Source organism: Thalia democratica, unplaced genomic scaffold, assembly GCF_965202585.1.
Source record: "Thalia democratica unplaced genomic scaffold, ktThaDemo2.hap1.1 HAP1_SCAFFOLD_282, whole genome shotgun sequence".
NCBI classification, from domain to species: Eukaryota; Metazoa; Chordata; class Thaliacea; order Salpida; family Salpidae; genus Thalia; species Thalia democratica.
The window spans coordinates 66860-88634 of NW_028139388.1; the positions used below are offsets into that span (position 1 = coordinate 66860).

The 21775-nt window shown below is 28.1% G+C and overlaps 3 protein-coding genes across 3 annotated transcripts; all 3 read right to left on the reverse strand.

Annotated features, from left to right (window-relative positions):
• Nucleotides 1–431: 431 nt before the first annotated feature.
• LOC145846097 (DNA topoisomerase 3-beta-1-like) lies at nt 432–14080 on the reverse strand. Its single transcript, XM_082953012.1, is given in 18 exon segments — nt 432–604; nt 970–1078; nt 2692–2833; nt 3310–3427; nt 3836–4002; nt 4534–4681; nt 5764–5862; nt 7719–7814; nt 8068–8212; nt 8215–8232; nt 8495–8655; nt 9403–9637; nt 10354–10540; nt 10901–11088; nt 11503–11691; nt 12496–12610; nt 13013–13181; nt 13954–14080. Coding segments are annotated over 18 exon segments (2586 nt in total).
• A 1320-nt stretch (nt 14081–15400) lies between these two features.
• Nucleotides 15401–16198, reverse strand: LOC145846095 (death domain-associated protein 6-like). Its single transcript, XM_082953010.1, has one exon. The coding sequence runs from the start codon at nt 16196–16198 to the stop codon at nt 15401–15403; it is 798 nt and encodes a 265-aa protein (XP_082809136.1).
• A 1537-nt stretch (nt 16199–17735) lies between these two features.
• LOC145846096 (uncharacterized) lies at nt 17736–19526 on the reverse strand. Its single transcript, XM_082953011.1, has one exon. It carries the CDS (start codon nt 19524–19526, stop codon nt 17736–17738), a length of 1791 nt encoding a protein of 596 aa, XP_082809137.1.
• Nucleotides 19527–21775: the final 2249 nt, after the last annotated feature.

Consider the following 21775-nt stretch of genomic DNA (forward strand, 5'->3'; position numbering starts at 1 on the left):
TTAATTAATAATAAACATAATTAGACTTCATATGAGTTAATTATATTAGTTAGTGTGTTCAAATTTCCAGTCTTAAAACTGATTTTTTCCGAATCATGATTTTGTTTTGAAGTTTACTTACTTTAAACAATACTACTCACTTTTTTCGTAAAATGAAGATTAAAGAAGAATAATAGCTTTGGACTTTTTTTAAAGATAGTTTAACGTTTTTATAAAAAACAAACAACAAAATATAAAAAACATACAATAGTAAAAACAAACAAAAAATAAGTTACAAAAAGTGAGTTAGACTTATTAAAGAATATTATTTAAATTAGTATGTATTTATTATACAACACAAAGAAATATAATTAACTATAAAAATTGTTGTTACGAATACATTGGCTAACTACATTAGAACTAAAAGAAATCATAAAATAAAAAGTTGTAAATCAGACAAAATAATTGGCCAGTTGAGACATCTTGTCTTTGGGGTTTCCCCTCCCCCTTCCACGTCCTCTGCCGCGTCCTCGACCCCTGCCCCTACTTCTGGTTGACCTGACAACGGTCCGGGCTTTCTTGACCAACACCATTTTGTTTAGGACGTCATCACAGTAGATGCAACCTGGAAAAAAAGTATCAAGTCATTAAGTTTTGAACAAATTTCAACTTAATAAAAAACAATTAGTTGAACTAAACAACTACTTTCTTCTTTCACTGTACTATATGAAACTTATAAAATAGTAAGGTTTTACTTAGTCGACAAATTAATTTGTTTTAAGTTGTAGTTCCACATTTTTTGAATCTTATTATCGAGATAACTTAGGATTTGGTAAAAAAACAAACCAATCAATAGTATCAATAACATAATCAATAATATTATACTTATAAAACCTAAAACAGAAATTTTTATTCAAAAACCTACTAATATTTTTTAACTTATTTTTTAGTTAACAAGAAAGTATATTTTAAGTCTTATGTATTAATTACCTGTTCTTTTAGTTTCATTATTTTCCAGCGGAGATTTATCCTTGTGAAATGTGACGTCCAAATAATAAACATTTGCGCACTTCGGGCATTTATCTTCTGATACTGATATCTAATTAATAAAAATAGTTAATAAAGATAAGAAATATAGTTTGTTTATTACGTTATTTGTTTAGACTAGTAACTGTAAATTTAACAGATTGACTAGTATTAAAAAAAAAACTTAAACTGTTTAGTAAAAAGTTTAAAATTAGTTTGAGTTAAACTGTATCTTAAGTTATTTGGGATGCACGACTATTCAAATTCGGACAATTCAAATTCCGACAATTCAAATTATTAATAAAAATTTGAAAAGGCTAAAATAAAAAAAGTAATGTATATTTGTCTCAAATAAAAAATGCATATGTGAATCATATTAATATCTACAGGCCATTTTTTGCTTTTTGCATAAAACTAAATATTTTTTGAGATATGGCTTTATTAAAGTAAAACACATAGATATTTTTAGTAATTTCAAAATATCTTAAAAAAACATTTAAGATTTTGCAAAAAAGAAAAAAGTTGCTTGTAGATTTTAACAAGGTCTACGTATACATTTTTTTATTTTTCTCAAATTTATATTACTTTTTGAGATATAGTCTTTTAGATATTTTTTTAAGAATTTGAATTGTCGGAATTTGAGTTGTCCGAATTTGAATTTTCATGTAACCAGTTATTTGGATGAACATTTAAATCTTAATATGCTTACCATATACTTATAATAGTTAAAATGTATTTTCAACAAACTATAAGTAAAGTTTAAAATAAATATTTTACAACGATTTTTAATTATACTCACATCTGTTTTTTAACAAAATTTATACCTTGTTTAAAAATAAATTTGTTTTTTATACGGTTGAAAAGAAATACTAATTATGTTTAATAAAACTTTTATTGTTTAAGGTTTTTTTTAGACTATTTAAAAATTTTGACCATCTGTAAAAATTGAATAGCTTGAATTTTTAGTAAGAAGCTGTAAGATAAAACAAATTAGCATTTTGTTTAAAACATTTAAAAAATGCAATATAAGTATACTTTGAGATATTTATATCATTTAATTTCCATATTTTATCACACTAATTAAGATTTATATCAAAAAACTTCTTTAAAAATAAATGCTGGCTTATGCTAATGTTGACAAGATCTTGAAACTAAAGAAACGCCAATTCAAAAAAAAAACAGATTAGTACAGAAAATCATTAATACTTTATATACTGTTTTGTGTATATTCAAAACAAAAACCGTTTTAATTCTAAACATGTATGATGCATTTGTATAATAGCAATAAAATGTTTATCCAATATAAAGTTTAAATTAAAATTTAAAAGTATTTAAACTGCCATGTGAACGGTTTTGGTGTAGTAACAAATATAATATACACACTGCTAATTTGTATTCAGTTATTGGTTTAGTGACAAAGTTTAGTAGACTGTTATTTTAAATTATTTTAATTACATGAATTCACAAGCATTGCGATAACTAAACTAGTTTAAGCAACCCAAAGTTTAAACTATAATTTACAAATTCTTTTTCATTAAATATCCTTTAGCAGAAACTTGTGACAATCGCCCCCGTTTTTTTTGCCTCTTTTTTAATAATTAACACTCTGATAGAAAAAATTGCCTCTAAGGGATGGTATTACTCACTTTAGAAGACCCGGTTTAAACATATGATAAAACCTCTTACCTTGTGTACAGTTTTCGGGATAGTAACTACAGTGGAGCACATCTTGTTATTACATGATAATTTCCACTTTGGAGCAGATGATTCGTCTAAAACAAGAATACCATCTTCACAATTTTCACAAGAACAAACTCCTAATGTTGATCTGTTGGAATTCATTGTTTTATAAAAATATTAGGTTTTACATTTCGGAATTTGCCAAATAAAATACTCCTAATGTTAATCTGTTAAAATAAGTCATTTCATGAAAAACATAAAATTTTGTTTTTCACAATTCTTATTAGAATTAACTCCTAGTATTGATCTGATATTGTATAAAATTTTACTATATATGATCTTTTCAATATACACAAGATCAAAATACCCATGTTATAATGTAATAATAAGTACCAATTATTTATCTTATAAAAAAATAGATTTAATTTTGAACAATTTTCAGAAGAACGAGCAACTTATTTTAACCACATTAATTATAAATACTTATATTTGTTCATATCAAACTAGTTTTTGAATCAATCACTAGCTTAGGTGATGATGGTCATTTTAAACTACTTAGTTACTTACTTTTAATAAAAATAAATTGATAATATTAAATAGATCTGCAAATATATATAAACTAACTTAGAATGAGGGCAGCCTGGGTGAACGCAGTGGTTGCAACCGGTGTAAGTTTTCATTTGCGGGAACGGTGGGTGGTTGTAACAGTATGGACATAATATGTATGATTTTCCACCAGTACCTAAAAACGTAAAATGTTAGATTTATACGATAATAATGATTGTAACATTAGGACATAATATATAAAATTTTCTACCAGTACCTGTTAAAATATTTAAATATAAGATAGAATATAACAAAAGTAAATGGAGCAGTATATTATACAAACTACGTGTAATAATCTTTATTTCATAAATCGCCGGTGTCACCAAACTTTTATTGCGGTAAGCTGCCACTGGTGTGATAAGTTAAACAACTCAAGACGCTAATAACTTCAACAAACGATGCTGCAATGATTTTTTAAACGAATTTCGTTTATTAGAATAGTATAAGTTTTAGCTAATTGACAATAATATTACAACCAGTTAAAAAACCACTGGTTGAATTGACAAACAAAAGTATTTTAGCAATAACACTCAACATAACAAACCAGTGGTGCACAACAGTAGTTCGAATTCGTCCAACGGACATTTGAGTTCTTTGTACAATTTCACATTAGTTTTAGAAGGTAAATCATAAGTTTGATCGCAAGTGTTGCAGTACAACCTCGGTGGTTGCGTCACCACCAATTTCATGTACCTCCTGCATCTACCGCATCTGTTACGTCATAATTAGTTGTTACGTCATAATAATTGAGTTTTTTTAGTGCCTTTATTCTTAATCGATATATTTAAAATGAAAAACTATATCCTTCTGCATCTACAGCTGAAGACGTCATACTACGTCTTTGTGTGTGACGTCATTATTTTTTGTGCGATGAAAGCTTTTAGTAGTAACAACTGGTTTATATACGTAGAAAATTATAAGTGTATGTATAGGTTTAACTCCTAAAAAATAAATAGTTCATACGTCATAATGTAAGCAGTGAAAGTTTGGTTAACTAAACAATCGGTTTGTTTAATTAGATTAATGTTGTACATTTGGTTTTAGTTTAGAGAAGTAGTTTTTAAGAATATAAAATAATACATATCAAACTAGATGCTATAAATTCTAAAATAAAACAAAATTAATAGCAGATATTATAACTAAGTACTTCATGGATAAGTTATGTTAAAAGTTTTGTTTTCTACTTAATCACTTATAAGATATTTCATTACAAAAGTGCTACTAAAATAAATAAATAAATACCTGGACATTGGTTTACCGCTTTCAGAGAGTGGAGTGAAGGTGACTTCAAACAGCTTGTCCATTCCTTTAATATTTTCAACAAAATACAAAAACTTCTGCTGAAAATTCGAAACTGCGTGTTGAAGTACGTCGTCGAATTTTGCCTGTCCTGTGTGAAATAGTATATATTTATTTGTTCGGAACTAGATAATTTTATTAATTTAGCATGAACCAAAATATGTGTCAGGTTTGTATTGCTTCAGGTTTAAGATAAAAAATATTGATTTTAAATATAATTATTTTTTATACTTATGAAATATAATATTATGTTAAAACAACACTTTTTAATTATTTATTTGTTTCAGTAAAATGTTTTAATTAATATTATTTATTTACTTAAGAAAAACGTCTATGTGTTTCTTAGTTTTCTTAAATACTTCTAAGATAAAAATTAAAATTATTACTTAATATGTTCTTTATTTAAGTTACTTAAGTTTATAAAAAAAAAAGCTTGCCCTATAAAAAATAAATTGTTTTTCAGAGTTAACTATACTTTATCATTTATTGATACAAATAAGACCGGTTTATTTGATATTATATTATTTGACAAAAAATAATTAAAAAAGTTAATAAGTATTGGCTTTTTCAGGAAAATATATATTTTTTTTTATAAACTGTTATTAGTTATATTTGAGGTTTAGATTATAAAGTTGAGCTTAATGAAAATTTTAAAAAAAATAACTCTTTTTGAAACACTATTCATTTTAAATAAAGATACAAAGTTATTCAAAACAGCAAAAAATTGCCTTTATAAAATTATTATTTTTAAACTTACTTATCATAGTAAATTAGTATTAATTTTTAAAGTTTTAATATTTTTTATTTATTAATACACCTAAGTTTTGGATGATAGTTTTAACTTTTAAAACTAAAACAGCAATAAATTCTTTTAACTATAAAAATATTTGTGAAAGGATTTACACATGTAAATTTTTTTTTAGTTTAAGGAGCTAATATTAAAACTTCAAATACAAATAATATATTATTAAGAACATCATTACAAGTTTTGAAAAATTTAACAACTTGTAAAATTTAAACAATAAGTTAAACATTAAGTACTTCTAGTTAGAATTGAAATACTAAATAAAAGTACTAATACATCATATTAAACTTCCCATTAGTTTTAAACAAACCAATTAAACTTCTAACTGAGAGTAATTATAATAAGCAAATAATAAATAATAAACAAACCGAGTGAAATTAAATTTAGTTGTTTTTCTACTTGTGATCTTATTGTGGGTAGTGATAAATCTCTATCTATCCTGTGATAGCCGTGCACTAGCATTATACCTGAAAATATAAATGTATAAAATATATCATTTGTAGATTAATAACAATATAAATACTTATACAAATGATTAACAATATCTTTCTTCACTGAGACAAATATGCACTTACCTTATTCTTGAAAAATATATAAATAATACTGTTATATTCAATATCTTAACGACATGCATAGTAATATAATTTATTCTATAACTCAAGTAAATAACAGTCACGATAAAATTAACAATATTTCATAATAGTATAAGCTTTAGAAATAAAAACATTTACAATTTTGTTTTAAACAAAAAAATGTTATAATTACAATCTAAATAAAAAACTCAACTAACATTTCTTGCATTTAAATAAAATATTAATATTTAAACTACAATCTTTAAAGATGAATTATAATTCTAAAAATTTTATCGAGAAATTTTAACCTGCTAAAATTAAATGTTCTGCATATAGTACTTTAAATGTTAAAAATTACTTACTTTAAAATGTAAGTTTCAAGTTTTGCTATTGGCACGCATTTTAACTTATTATAACACTTCGAAGGGGAGTATGATTTTTAAAATAAATAAACAATTTTTGTTATCTAGTGTGTATTGGTACCTTAGACAGAAAAGTCAAAACATAAAACTTATTTGAAAACTAATTACACATAGACTACAACATCTACAAATAACAACTTGTACATAAAACATAAGTAAAATTAAAAACTAGAACTTATGCTTTCTGTATAACATAAATTGTATTAAATAGATCTAAAATATTATTATGCCTTCTCTAATTGAAACTCTAACATATATTAATTATATTTAAGAAAAGTAAAATAAAAATGTTTCCAAGTTTTAACAACTAACATATACCGAAAAACAAGTAATAAAGCTTATTTTATAAGAATTTTACCAGTAATAAGAAAGGTCAAAAGGGTCATTTAAACATCAAAAACAAAAAAATAATTATAATACTTTTTATAATTCAAACAATCTCTTGTAAATTCTAATTTTAATCAGATTTATATAAAGTGATTGCATTTTTTTTATAGTTTTAATGTTTTTGTGTAAAGGTTGTAAAACTAGAATGCTTTGTGATATTACTCAAGTGTGTTTAAAATTTAAGTACGATTATTCTTTATTTTACACTACAAAGTTTTTTAATATTTTGATTACTTAATAATAATAATAATATCTAACTAATTTAATGCTTTTTTCTAAAAAATTTGTTACTAAAAACTGTGATTTCAATTACAAGTATTACGTTTATATTTTTTTTTTAATACTACCCAACTCACAAAAACAATCTAGTTCTAAATTATTATACAATTTATACTTCTTGTATGGTAAAAACTGCTAGTAGTACTTAGTTACATATATACATACAATATATAACTATTCAGTTATGCACCATTTAAGTTAACTTAATTGTTTGCAAAAATGTTTCAACATTTTTTGAATATATAAATTTAGACGAATTTTCATTTATTTATTAGTTATTGGTACTTAACATTAAGTGGTATTTAGCTCAACTTAAAATTTTTTATAGATAATTTTTCATAGCCCATCATAGTATAAGTTTTTCATAGAACGTGCTCATAGCAAAATTCAGTAACTTGTGTAAGAATTAAAGAATCAAAAAGACAAAGCATAAGTGAAACAGCAAACTAGTTTAATTCATAACAAATAAATTTGATAGATATACTTATTTATTATAAAACTCATCCAAACTATTGGGTTATAACCTTTTGCCACTTACAACATTATTTCAAGAAGATTTAAATAATACAACTCATAAAAACATATTGACTAAAACTCAAATAAACTAGATTCTTCATTTTAAAGTCTGTTAGCAAACTTGTAAAAGTTAAACTTAAAACTAACCCAAACTAGTAGGTTGAAGTCTTCTACCACTTATGATTGTGACGTAATTTCTCTGACCGATATTATTGATGTGCGTTGGTATGGAAGCATCAGTGCCTGTTTGGATTATTTATTCATATACTTGATAATAATGATAAATATCTATATGTCATTATAGATATTTAGAGACACACTTTTGATTTCATATTAGTTGCTTGCATTTGTCATTGATATCAAATATTACAAAAATGCTGAATAAAGTTTATTAGCAATCATAAAAGTAGCAAAAAAAAAAAATATATATATATATAAACAAAAACATAACACTGCTAAATAAAAATAGATAAACAACAAATACTAACAAACTAACCAATGCCATGTTTTTCCATCAATGTGATCAGTTCGCTTTCACTCAAGTAATCGGGAGCAGATGTTCTTTTCTCGCTCAAACTTGCGTTCACCACTTCTACTCTGTCGTTTTTGTTGAATTTTAAACTCGTTTGCTGCCCGTCTTCTATTCCAACCACGGCATTATCTGGCGAGAAGTTAATTTAACAACATTTAATGAAAAATTTATTAAATTTATTGACAGGTTTTTAACAATGTTTTATTAAAATAAACTTAAAACATAGAAAAAATCCCAACCATGACATTATCTGGTTTAATAAATACTTTAAGCTTAGTAACATTTAAAAGTTTTTTATGAAATCAACAACTATAAGGTTTTGTAGCTAAACAAATTTTTGAGGATAGATTATTTAATTTTGTCTGGAAAATTTAAACAAACACAAACTAACAGCAGTGAATCCTGGGTTCAAAGGGGTTCTCGTAGTACAACTGAACAACTCGCCACTAATTTCAATTTGCACTTCTGTCTGAGTGTAGGTGCAGTCCTTGCTTATTGTGGCTAGAAAGTGCTTCACTATGTACTCGTACAATTTGTAATCGTCTCCCCCACCTGTAAAAAAAATGCTCTCGTACAAAATAAACGTTAAAAACGAATAGGAAAAGTTTTATTACTTGAATATATTACGAGCTATATCTTGAAATAAGCAATATGAGTATCATAAAAAAACAAATTGTTTTTAATCCGAATTTAATTCAATAATTTGCAATCGTCTCCGATATCTGTTAAGCTTTTGTGGTATGAAGTAAAATAAGGAATAGTTATAAAACCGAATGCTGATAGCATTACAGCGTTAAAAATAAAGTACCATTCAAAACTTCATAAAAATGTTTTTCAAAATTTTAATTAAATTAAAACAAAACTTTAGTGTACTTTGAGTTGATATGAATTGAATGCTAAAGAGCAAGGACATGTTGGTACTTGTGATAATTTAATCAAATCTTATCGAGCTACAAGAATTTGTAATTTAAAGTGTAAGGGTGTTGGGGTGTAAAAAATTTGGTAGGAGTTACAGTGTATGAGTGATGTACCAAGAAAAAAGTTTTTTTCGTGCGCAAGAGAAATTTTTAGCAAACTCAAACTTAAGTAAATTCATATAACTTTGTTAAAACAGTGGCCCATAAAAAAATGTTTACTTTACAAACACTCAAAACAAACCGATTTTCTGAATACTGGTAGCCTGTATTGGAGTAATTAGATGATAATGATCAATTTATTACAACTTTTAACAACCACAACTTATAGATCGAATATATGGATTATAAAAGTTCAATAAAAGCATTTATATCCAAAACTAACCAATTTCCTGGTAACTGGCAGCTTGCATTGGGGTTATCGGTGGGTGATCTCCCGCATCCTTACCCTTCCTCGCCTTGTTGATGCCATCACCTAGCAACTGCTTGCTGTACTCACCCCACTCGTTGCTACGCGCAAGCATGGCAACCGGGGACTTCAGGTCGAAGTTGTCATGGTAGTGGGTGGTTTCAGTACGGGGGTAGCTGATGTAACCCCGTGTGTACAATCTCTCCGCTGACTAGAAAAATTGTTTTTATGTTATTTATGAGCCACATTTAAATATAATTGCTTTAATTATTTAATTAGGAACAATTTTAATTTTATGAAATTTAATTCTAATAGTTAACAGACATTTAATTTAAATGGTTTTAAATATTTATAGTTGACGTAACCATGTGTGTATAGCCTCTCCGCTGACTAGAAAAAGTTAGTTTGATAAGTTACAAAAAAATATTTTTTTAAATCAAATTTATAACCCTAATAAATATTTTTGGTTGATTATAAAGAGCAAAATATCATTAAGTATTTTTTCAACAAATGGTAAGTTTTCAAGATTTTAAGCATTATATACATATTTATAAACCGTCACATTTTAAACACTTGAAGTTTTAAAATAATTTAAATAATTATGCAACTAAACAAATCAAAAAATCAAAGTTTGATGAAGACTCATCAAAAATTATCACCAATAGTCAAAAAAACGTTATAATGTCATTAGAAAATATTTCAAAACTGATGTCAAAAAACTACAAAAACCCCAACAAATAATTTTAAATATATTGGTATATACCACAAACCATCACAGATTTAGTTTGATAATAAAACATATTGCGGCTTGGATTTAAATATCAACCCTTTTAATTATTTTTCATAATAAGTTTACACACTTCTTAATATAAATAAGTCTTTAAATGTGATAGCTATCATTTTCTATTCAACTTTAATAAAACAAACCATCATAGTTTGATGAGGTGACATGTTCAAACTACTGCTCGCAACTCTCAACATTTCAACAGTGTTGAGCGCCTGTGGTCTCTGTTTAGTTTTTGTTTTATTCTTGACGCTTGTAACTTCACCGTATGCAGATGACTTCACTATGTCCAAGTACATTTTTGCTATTGGAAGGTCGAATATTCGCACTCTGGTGATAGTTGTAAAAAAATAAAAAAACTTTTCTTATTTTAACTATTTGTTTATCTTTGTAATAAGCAAGCAGAATATTCGCACTCTTATGTGTCATTATTAAAATAAATCAACTTTAACACTTTCTAAGTAAAGATTAAAATGTTATTCATTACTATGATTTTCAATACAAAGCTAGTTTATGAAATACTATTTGCAGTTATTACGTTTTTATCAAAGTTTAAAACAGTTAGCAGACTTTTAAAATAGTTTGCTTAAAGCTGTCAAAAGCAAACCATATTCAAATTAAAATTGAGCGAAAACTAATTAACTATCACATCAAGTCATTTTAAAACTAAATTACAAAAATAACACTCACCTTTCCCAATCGAGCCTCACAGTATTACTTGTATCACCGTTACATTTCTTAACATCGACATTAAGCACCCAGTAAGTTTCGGGTTTGAACGCCTGTATTCTGTCGTGACGCTCAACACAGAAACCCAACGTTGGTGTCTGGCATGGACCGTACGACACGCATGAACTGTCCAGGTTTCCGTACTTTCCCTAAATTGAAAAAAAGCTACATTATTAAAATTATTATAAATTTTTATTTATCTTTCAATATTATATATCATAGAACGTACGAAACGCATGAACTGTCCAGGTTACCGTATTTTTCCTGAAATATTAATAAATTTTATAATAATATACATCATAGACCATATGATACGAAAGAACAAATCAGGTAAACCATATCTGCTCTAAATGAAAAAAAAACTTACATCATTATTTTTTATATTAGAAATACATGGACCTTACAGCACACAAGAACTATCCAGATGTACTTGTACTATAAAGTGTGCGTACATGTTTTCATTTATAATTCAAAACAAAAGTTTAATAATTAAATCACTTGATCTTGTAAACATTGTTTGAAATAAGATAGATTTTTAGAACAGCATATATATATTTGCAAACCTGAAAGTACCTGGTTTGGAACCTTGTAAAGGCACATCCGACCCTCAAATCTAGTTCCTGCCTCGCGTCAACACTCAACGATTCGTTTTTGTTTGGGACCTTTAAGTTGTTCATGGCCTGATGAATGTCTTTGTCAGTTATGGAGCTGAAGTGAGCTCTGAAAACGTTCCTGCCAAATTGAGCATTTCCCTGTGAAATTATTATTGATTATATTAATTTGTTTTTATAATTTGTCAGTTACTGAATTAAATTTAGCTCCGGAAACGTTTCTGCCAAATCGTAAGTTACTCTATAAAAATAAATGGTTGAATGCATTGAATAGTTTAAAGTATTTATTGTCTGTGGTACGTATCCTGGTTGTATTAGGTAGTACGTAACTAGGTTAAATGACTGATAGTTTTATTGTCAAAATTTGTTTTATGAAATTATTTTAAAATTTTATATTTTGATTTGTGTTAGTAAGAAATGAAAATATTTAGGCTTATTAAATCTAATTTCTAATCAAAGATTGTAGCCATTAAATCTTATTTTAAATTAAATATATCAATTGAAAAAATAGCTTAGTTTTTGATTGATCTTGAATGATTGTAAACTTACTGCTATATAAGATTTTTCTAAAATAAATACAACTCAAAATACTTGAATGTTTCCGCACGTGGTGACTAGGAAGTTTAAAGCTAGCTTGAAAAAAAACCAAACTAATTTTCTTCTGTCAGTGTGGATAACCACATAATTTTAATAACTAACTGTTTGTTAGTTTACACTAAAATTTACCTATAACAGTTTTTTCAAGCTGTATCAATTTTAGAACAAGTTCGAGCTTAGAAAAGTAAGTATTTATTTAATAATATTACAGTATGGTTGATCTAAAACTATTTTATTTTTAATTACTTCAAGTTCGACAAAAAAATATGAACAAAAAAGTTTTAAATTTTAACTAAAATAAAATTTTAAAAGGTTAAAAGTACTGTTTTAAAAAATATTCAAACTTACCCTGATATTTTGCTCTACAATGTCCAAGACTTCGAAGCAAATATTTTCACCCTCCTTGTCACAATCCAACCATAAAACCAGATAATCAATTCCACGCGATTCTTTGTCCAAAAATCTAAATAATTGTATTTAAAAATATCTTAGTCTCTTTAGATATACATTTTGAAATGATTTGCACGGAGCTTGTTCATACTTAATAGTATATTATTAAAAGTTTCAAAATTTTTTAGGTTAACTTAGTCATCTTAGGTATTTCATCTGATTTTCATAGCTCAAACTGTATGAAATAATGTGAACTTATAAATTCAAACGTATATAAACAATTTTAACTGTTTCATTGGTGATTTTTAACCATAAGATTGTACAAAAACATTCAAAGTACTTAACAACAAACGTTGCAAACTATTCAATTCATAGTTCATAACCAAAGTATTGAAAGTTATCAAAAAATGCTTGATAATATTATTATAATAACCCAACCAATTCTAGTTCATACTTAAAGTGTTAAAAAACAAACTTGACAATGTTCATTTTGGGGTTGGCTTCCTTCTTAACAGTTTTAGCACTGAACAGTTCAGCCGGGTCGGTTTTGTCCCAATTGTTGTATTTCGCATCGAAATCTATGGACATCACGTGACCGCAAACCGATGTCACTTTGAAGTTCACTTGTTGGCCCTGGAATGAACCTGTTAAACACGTCTTTGTACTGTTTTTGCTTGTCTAAAGTTATAGCTGAATTTTAAATTTGTGTGTATATTATGTGTGATAGTGTTTATTGTATACAAACTAAAGTGACCTTACAATTTACCGGCTGGCCCAGGAAGATGGATTCAGCTGAAAACTCATTTTGTTTTAAAATTAGTACAGCCTAACTAATAATAACTAATTTTCAAAAACAAAATATTTTAGCTTTTATCTTGAAATAATGAAGTACAAACTTCAATATAAATACCCTAAAAACAAGTTTTATTGAATAACAGATATAATGATACAATGCAAAAAAAATATGATCAAGTGTTTGTACCAACTACTGTTTCATATAGCAGGAAACAAAAACCATAAGTAAAATATTACTATTGAATTTCAATTTTTATAACTAACAAGCAAACTTGATTAATTTTTAATCAGTAATTCGATGTTCAAACGTTAAAAATTTAGTAAGTACCATTTTTAGTTTTTTAAAAAGACATTTTGATCTTTACTTTTACATTGCTGATACAAACACTCTTAGAATTTTTTTTGAAAACGACAGAATAAATTAAATTGTATTGTTTTAGTTTTTGATAAAATAGTTTTAAAGTTTCAACTTTGACGGTAAATAATTGATAGAATATCTTATAGTGAGGTTTTTATTTAGTGTTTTCAAGTTATTGAAAAAAAAATAAACTACAAATTTACACTTTTTTTTAAGTTTTGTCATAAAAAACTTACAAACAGATAAAACCAACAAAAACAAACCGGTGTACTCATGAACAGTGCACGCGTTGCTGATTCCCTTCCTGGATGTGCAGCCGTTCCTCGAAAGTATCTTGGCTATGGAAGCGGCCAGTGACGGCTTCTCAGCCACCATCAGCACCGTCCTCATTTCTAATTATCTATAGTGGCTGTATTAATGTTAACTATTTAGAGCAGGGACTTTTTGTTTTAGTAAATTTGAATAGTTTAGTAAGAAATTATACTTAAAACATTTTGTTAAGATAATTGCAAAACTTTTTAAAACTGAAACTAAACCAAATAAAAAATACTTAAATGCTTGAAAGTTATGAAATAAATAAAGAACTGACAGGTCACAGATGTATGTATTGAAAAATTTGATATGTTGTGTAAAAGAGTTGATTCATCTTTATATAACAGTTAAGTAATAGAAAATGTATTAATAAAAAAGAAAGAGCGTTTAATGAAATACACATAAACAAAGAAAAAATATATACAACATGTTTTTTTTAATATAATTTACAATAGTTAAAATATCCTTGGTATTTTTTAAACCTTTTACAAAAGAATTTTGAGAAATGAAAAAATAACTTAAAAATGTTTATACAGAGTATAAATTTATTTATCAAGCTTTTTAAATACAAACTTTATTAAAAGTTTGTAAGAAAAACACTAATATTTTTTTTTACTTTTTTATAAGTTTTCAGTAACTAGTTTTCTATACAAAATAAATAGGAACTTTTTAGATACAAAAAAAACTTTGGAAAAAATAACCAAATTAAAATAATAAAACTACTTTTTTATTGTGTGTAACATTACCAAAACCTTTTAAAACTTATATAGATTGCTTTTGGAGCTAGCTATGAGTATACAAAAATAAGCATTTATAAAAACGTAGGAGTTACATATACATAAATTACAAAATCATGGTAAGAATTATAGTTAATACTTCGAAAAGGAACCGCTTAATAACACACATATAAAAAATTGACACTATTTTTTTACTACAGAAATACACACAAATTTTAATTTCCTAGGTTAAAGATGTTTTTGTTTTCTGTCAAATCTAATAACTTTACAGGCATATTTAATTACTTAATAATTTACTAAATAATAACAAATTATAAAAAAAATAACTTAAACAATATAAACTAATTAATGTCATTTGTAGTAAAACTATACAACTTTACAGAACCAATATAAAAAAGTATTATGTTTTATAACTTAAAAAACCTAATCAATTTGACACAATACAAAAACTAACACTTTAAACTTATACAGTTGTTTAATAGCAGTGAAACAGACATATAAACATTTATTGTCACCAACTACTTACACATTGTTATAAATCTATCTTGTTTCCAAGATGAATCTTCTTCTATGGCCCAACGGTCTTATTTTTAAGTAACATCGACAAACATACAACAAACATATCATTGGTAGCACCACGTTACTTTTAAACCGTTCGTTTCTAATCTTCATTTTCAGACGACTCTTCATCCACCGCCAAAGGATCTTCGTCTTCCGACACCACACTCTCGAGCTGGGCTCTCCTCTTGGCCACCGACCGCTCCTGCAACCTGACGTGATCGTCCTCCACTCGGTTCAACTTCTCCTTCGCGACTCTCGCGTTCTCCCTCAGCTTGCGCTCCAGCTCTGCGTCCTTCTTGGCAGGGTCTTCGGCGTTCGGGTCTGCCTGGTGATAATTCAAAAATTCTTTCAGGTCGTCAACTCTGCCCTTCTTCAACTGCTTGCCGGCTTGCTTGAATACGAGCTTGGCGTTACTCTCAATTTCGCTCTGATGAAGATTCAAAGCGTACTTTTGGCTGGCTTTTTCAACCAGGCGATTCACAATGGCCAGGTCCGGGAACTTTTGCGTCTTCTTGATGTACGCTTCCACGTACTTGTTGACCCGGTCGTAACCGGAAGCGCTTATGTTCACTGTCCTGGTGTGAATTTTATCAGAAGTTTTCTTCAGCTGGCAGTGCTTTTTGTGGTACTCTACGAACTTTTCCATCAACTTGCTGGTGACAATGTACATTGAGGAGCTCGCGTCCAAGTCTTCCAACCGCAGCTCTTTCTGTTCGGCCGCGGTGATGGCATCGTGCAGCTGACTCAGTATGCTTTCGTATTTTTTCAGCTTTTTCTCAAGCTTTCTGGCTTCCTCTTCAGTTGGAGGGTTCGCGCTTGTGGAGGGGAGAGATTCACCAGAAGCTGCGGCTTTTTTGTTGCTGTATGAGCTGTGAGGATTGCCGCTGCTTGAAGACATTTTTGGTTTTGTTTACTGTGAAGTGGCTGTTGTAAAAATAATGGTAAATGCGCTAACCTAGGTAAGTTCAGTTAATTCAAACTGCAAAAAAAAATAATTCAAACTAAATGTTAAAAAAAGGAAATTTAGAAGGGTGGAACGTTTTTGTTTCGAAAGTTTTTTGTAAAATATTATATTTGAGTAAAATACTATTTGAATTCTCAGCTGTTTACAAAGTAACTTTAAGTAAAAATTACTAGAAATTAAACAATGTAAAATAGACACAAAGCTTGTATACAAGAAAAAATGTTATACTTCATTATAAAAAAATAAAAACCTTATTTTAACAGCCTAATGAAAAAGTTTTATTTTCTAGGAAACACTTTATAAAATGAAAACATAATTTGAATTCTAAAAAGCTAACTTTTATAATTTTTAACCAGTTATTGAAGTGTTTAGAAACAAGATTGACAATGACTAGAAATATTGCTTTGTTAACTACAAAGAAAGCAAAAAATCTAATGATTTTAAGTAGTTATAAATTGTTATACAATAAATTAAAAATTAAAAAGTTTTAAGGGTACTACTGTAGTATATATATTTTCAATTTTATTAACAAAAATAATTTACAAAATTAAAAAGGTTGAAATATTTTAGGAAAGGTCAATTAAGTTTTAGTTAGCAAATTAAGAAAATTTAGCAATGAACATGGCAACTCTGTTGTATATAGTTTTAAGCGTTGTTAAATATAAAAGGATTCATTGACTGTACATTGGAATTTTCTAAGAAAAAGTTGTTATTTTCTTTTGACAATTACTAAAAAACAGTAAGATGTCTTATCAGGTGTAGTACTTTAACCTTTTTTTGTTTGTAGCAAAAAAAATTAAGTTGTATAAAACTGTGTTTATTTCAAAAATTGATTGTTTCAAATATCAATCATACTTTTACAAAGGCATATTTTACTTAAGGAAATTAAATTATCACAGAAAAGAAAAAATTATAGATGTAAAACTACTTTTAAGTCACAAGGTAAAAAAATAAGTTTGGCTTTTGATATAAAAATACTATAAGTACTACACAGTTAAAGTATTACAATTCACTTCTAAAACAAAACTAATTCACCTAAGAAACAATTTTTTACTTCTCAAATGGTTTAGAAAGTTTTCAAAAACTTGTGTATTTAAATAAAGTAAACTAGTCTGAATAAATACAAAATAGATAATAAATTAGTTAATAAAAAATGAAGTACACTTTAACCAAAATTTTTTTTTTAATAATATTCAGACTTTTAACACTTGGTTAAAGGTTCAATATAAACAAAAGGCTTACACAAAACATATAAAAAATCCTAGACAAGAGTTTAAATTTTAATTAATGACCTACAAAAACCAAAGATATTTAAAACACAATGCTTGAAATTAACATATCATATCAAAAGATCATCCACCTTTAAAAAGGTGCAAATCAAAAGTTAAACACACAAATTCAAATACTAAGCTTCTTATAAATTTAAACATTTTTTCAATTAATGAGTTTTTTATCTTAATAATAGTTTTTTCTACTCATCTTCACCCTCGTCTTCCTCGTCACCAGAGGAGCTGTTCTCATCAACCGCCATCGGATCCTCATCATTGTCATCGCTGGGTTCTGAAACTTTGCTCGCGTCCAGCTTGACCCTGCGGCTCTTCCCTGCTTTTTTCATCGACTCCTGCAACTTCACATGCTTGTCATCTTCCCTGTTCAGATTCTCCCTTGCCAATTTTGCGTTCTCCCTGAGCTTTCTCTCCAAATCAGCGTCATGCTTTGCAGGGTCTTCCTGCGGGGTGTTCTCCTGGTAGTAGTTCAACAGCAAGTTGTCTAACTCCACCACCCTGCTTTTCTTCAGCTGCTTGCCGACCTGCTTGAACACTGGCTTGGAGATGCTCTCAATCTGGCTCTTGTCCAGGTTCAAGTTGAACTGCTTGCTGGCTTTGGTGACAAGGCACCTGACGATAGCCAGGTCCGGGAACTTTTGCGTCTTTTTGATGTACGCCTGCACGTACTTGTTGACCTTGGGGTGGGAGGAGGCGTCTATGTTGACCGACTTGGTGTGGATCTTGTCGGATATGTTCTGCAGCTGGCAGTACTTCTTGTGAGTCTTGACAATCTGCTCCTTCAGCCGGCTGACGCTGATGAAGGCCGAGTTTTTCTTGTCCATGTCGTCTATGCCCAGGTCTTTCTGGTCGATTTCCACAATTTTGTTGTGCAGCATGTTCAGGTACGTCTCGTACTTTTTCAGCTTTGAAGCCTGTTTTTTCGGGTCTTTTTTGGTGTCTGCGTTGTTCGAGTCTGCTTTGCTGGTTGAAGGAGCTTGGCTAGTTGTAGGATCTGCACTTGTTGTAGGAGTCTGATCATCTGAGGGTTCTGCACTTGTACCAGGAGTTTGACCATTTGCGGGTGCTGTACTATCAGTAGCAGCTGTATTTGTTGGAGGAGCTGCATTAGTTTCTTTATTTTGAGCGCTTGAACCAGCCTCACTTTCTTTTACATTACCATTACAAATTTCTTCTTTAATTTGGTTTTCATTAGGGACTGTGTTATTAGGGGTGTCATTATCTGAGTCAGTGTCTATGACAATAATGTTACTTATCATTGGTTGCTTTTTTATAGTTGCTTCACTATTTTGTGAATCATTACTTTTACGCTTGTTTGTAGACTTCCTACCATCTCTATTGTCAATTTTGCGCTTCTTTGCACCCTTGTTATGACTAAGCTGGTCCAGCAGAGTTCTCAGCACCTGAAAAATATTGGTCTTGCCGCTTTCAACGTTGCTTATCTTCAGGTTGAAGTCGTCAATGAACATTTTTGAGTTGAGGTACTCGTGCTTGGTCTCGCTGAACTTTATCTTCAAGCTCCTCACCACGTTCTTGGCGTGCTCCCTGTTGTCTATCTTGCTTTTTGTCAGCTCAAAGAACTTTTTTATCCTGTCAAAGCGCTTCGGATCGATGTTGAGGAAGTTGCTCGTTTCCTCTTCGTCCGAGCTGAGGCAGTGAACGTCAGAGCTGTTTGTTGACTTGGGAATTGGAGAAATGGATTCAATTGACACTTTTTCTGCTGGCTTGTCACTTGTTGCTTCCTCTACCTGTGTACCATTTGGAGTGGTGGGCTCGCTTGATGTATCCATTTTGACAGTTTTATTGCCCTTCAACACCGCATCGTTCCCGTTTGCTTCCTTAATTGTACCGTTAGAGCTGGGGGGTTTTTTTGAACGCGCTTTCAATTTCCTTCTTATTACAGGAGGTGGACTGATGCTGTTGTTTTCATCTTCAGAAGAACTCAAAAGATCAATGATTTCGACATTGGAAGCCATTTAATTTACAATCTAAAAAGTATTTTATCATATGAAATTATGATTTTATATAAAATCATATTCTTATCTCCACTGATATATTATTTTACAAAAAATAATGTTGTTTAACATTAGTATTAATTTTTTTAAATTAAGCTATAAATATTCAAGCACCATTTTTTTTTAATTTAAGGATTTTTTTTTTAATTTTAGATGTTAAGCATAAAAATACAATATAATTTAGAAATTCTAAAATTAATTAGATGATAGTTAAAAACTGTAGTGATGTGTTTGTACTGGAAATGTTTTAAAAAATATAACACACATCAACAAAATTTTTTAAAGTTTTACTACATAAAAAATTAGTTATAATTAAAGTTTTCATACAAGAGTTAGATTTTTTTTTAATACTTGTAGAAGAAGTTTTCAAACATCACCACATTAAGGGTATAGGGGGTTAATCACTTTTTCACAATTTGATCATATCTTATCCAGTTTTAAGTAAGTAAAATACAAGTTACTTTTTACAGAACGTCAAAACTCAAAATAATTCCTAAGATACAGCTGGTCAAAGTTGGAGACTACAACAGGTTCCTTGTGGCAGACGCAAACTAAAACCGCAATTAACTAAAAATCACCAGAAATCTATCTCCTTCTATGTTTTTTAAGATAGTTACCTCAAACTTTCAGAAAAAGTTCTTGCTTATATTTAAAAAAATTGGCAGGAACAAAATAAAAATAAAATTTTATGACAAAAAACAAAACTGTTTTATTTGTAATTTTTTATATAAAATTTTTATTTTTAGTTTTTCAAAAAAAATTCCAAAAGAATGTTTTAAATAATGCAAGTAACATTTCCTAAAAGTTTGGGGTAACTATCTTAAAAAACGTAGGAGAATAAAGAGATAGTCTTTTTGGCTGTTTTCATTTGCACCTCACATAAGGAACCTAATGTTTCCTCTGACTTTGACCTGCTATATCTCAAAATTATTTTGAACTTTTAATTTATGTAAAAAGCATCTTGTAGCTTAGTTAAAACTCTATAAAATAAGAATAAATTGTAAAAAAAAAGTGATTTACCTCCCCCCCCCTATGACCTTAACCCCCACATAAGTGCACCTATGACCTTAACTAACTAATTTATACAAAACAGCATTTAAAATCAATCTAATAAACAGTATATCTAAACATAACAAAAAAAAATACTAAGAAACCAATATTTATTAACAAGAACTATCTGTAATGAAAGTTTCAGCAACAAACAACTTGAAAATTAATAATCATCAGCAAATTAAAATATTGTACACAATAAAAAAATTGAAACCACAACAACCAATTACATAAACCAATGAAAAAAATTGTTTATTTAATAGACTGTTTTATATGTGTACATATAAATAGAAACATATAACTTATAGGAAGTACAATACAAAATAAATGTGGATACTTGATTAAGGTGCAAAAATACTTTAAGTGTTCAAAGGAGGAATAAACTTTTTTTTCAAGTGATTATTAATTTTAACACTTATAAAATATCTACCACTGTGTTACTGTATTTTAAATTTAAAGTATTTATGTGATAAAGCAATCAAAGTTTAGATTTTTACAGGTGATTCAGAAAAGGCACCTAATAAAACGGTAAAGTAAACTATCTCAGTATTTGAGAAGTTGTATTTAAGATTTCTCATTTTAATAAATAATAAACAACAGGTAGGAGACAGTCTTTATTTTAAGGTTAACCAAAATAACTGTAATTTTTTTTTTTACTTTTTTTAATAACCCACTTTCTACAAGTTGTTACAGGGAACATTTTTTTAAGTTTGATGTGAACTGGTTAAAAATTCAAATATAGAAATATTTATTTAACTTGTAGGTTTTTTTTATTGCAAAAACTATGGCCATAAAATGTTTCTCTTCTATATGTTTGTATCAGAAAATGTTTACTATATTTAGAAAATGTATATCATAAAAAACTTACTAATTTTCTTTTGTTTTATTGAAAGTTAGTCATAATAAAAATGTTATGCATTCAGATAAAAGCCAACTTTTTTTGAAGAAAAATTGTATCCCTTTATGCACTCAATTTGAAATATATAAAGTATAGTTAAAATCAAAGTTAGTTGTTAATTAGAAAATACAATGAACAAGAAAAAGTTAAGAGAACTGTGCTAAAAATATTATTTTTTAAATTAATTTCTGATTTATACAAATTTTAAGCACATCAACTTATAGAAGTAGTAAAAATGTTGCCATAGAACATTTTATGTTTC

Excerpts from the sequence above, each read along its gene's own strand:
- LOC145846095 (XM_082953010.1), bottom strand. The coding sequence starts at position 16,198 with ATGTCTTCAAGCAGCGGCAATCCTCACAGCTCATACAGCAACAAAAAA.
- LOC145846096 (XM_082953011.1), bottom strand. The coding sequence starts at position 19,526 with ATGGCTTCCAATGTCGAAATCATTGATCTTTTGAGTTCTTCTGAAGAT.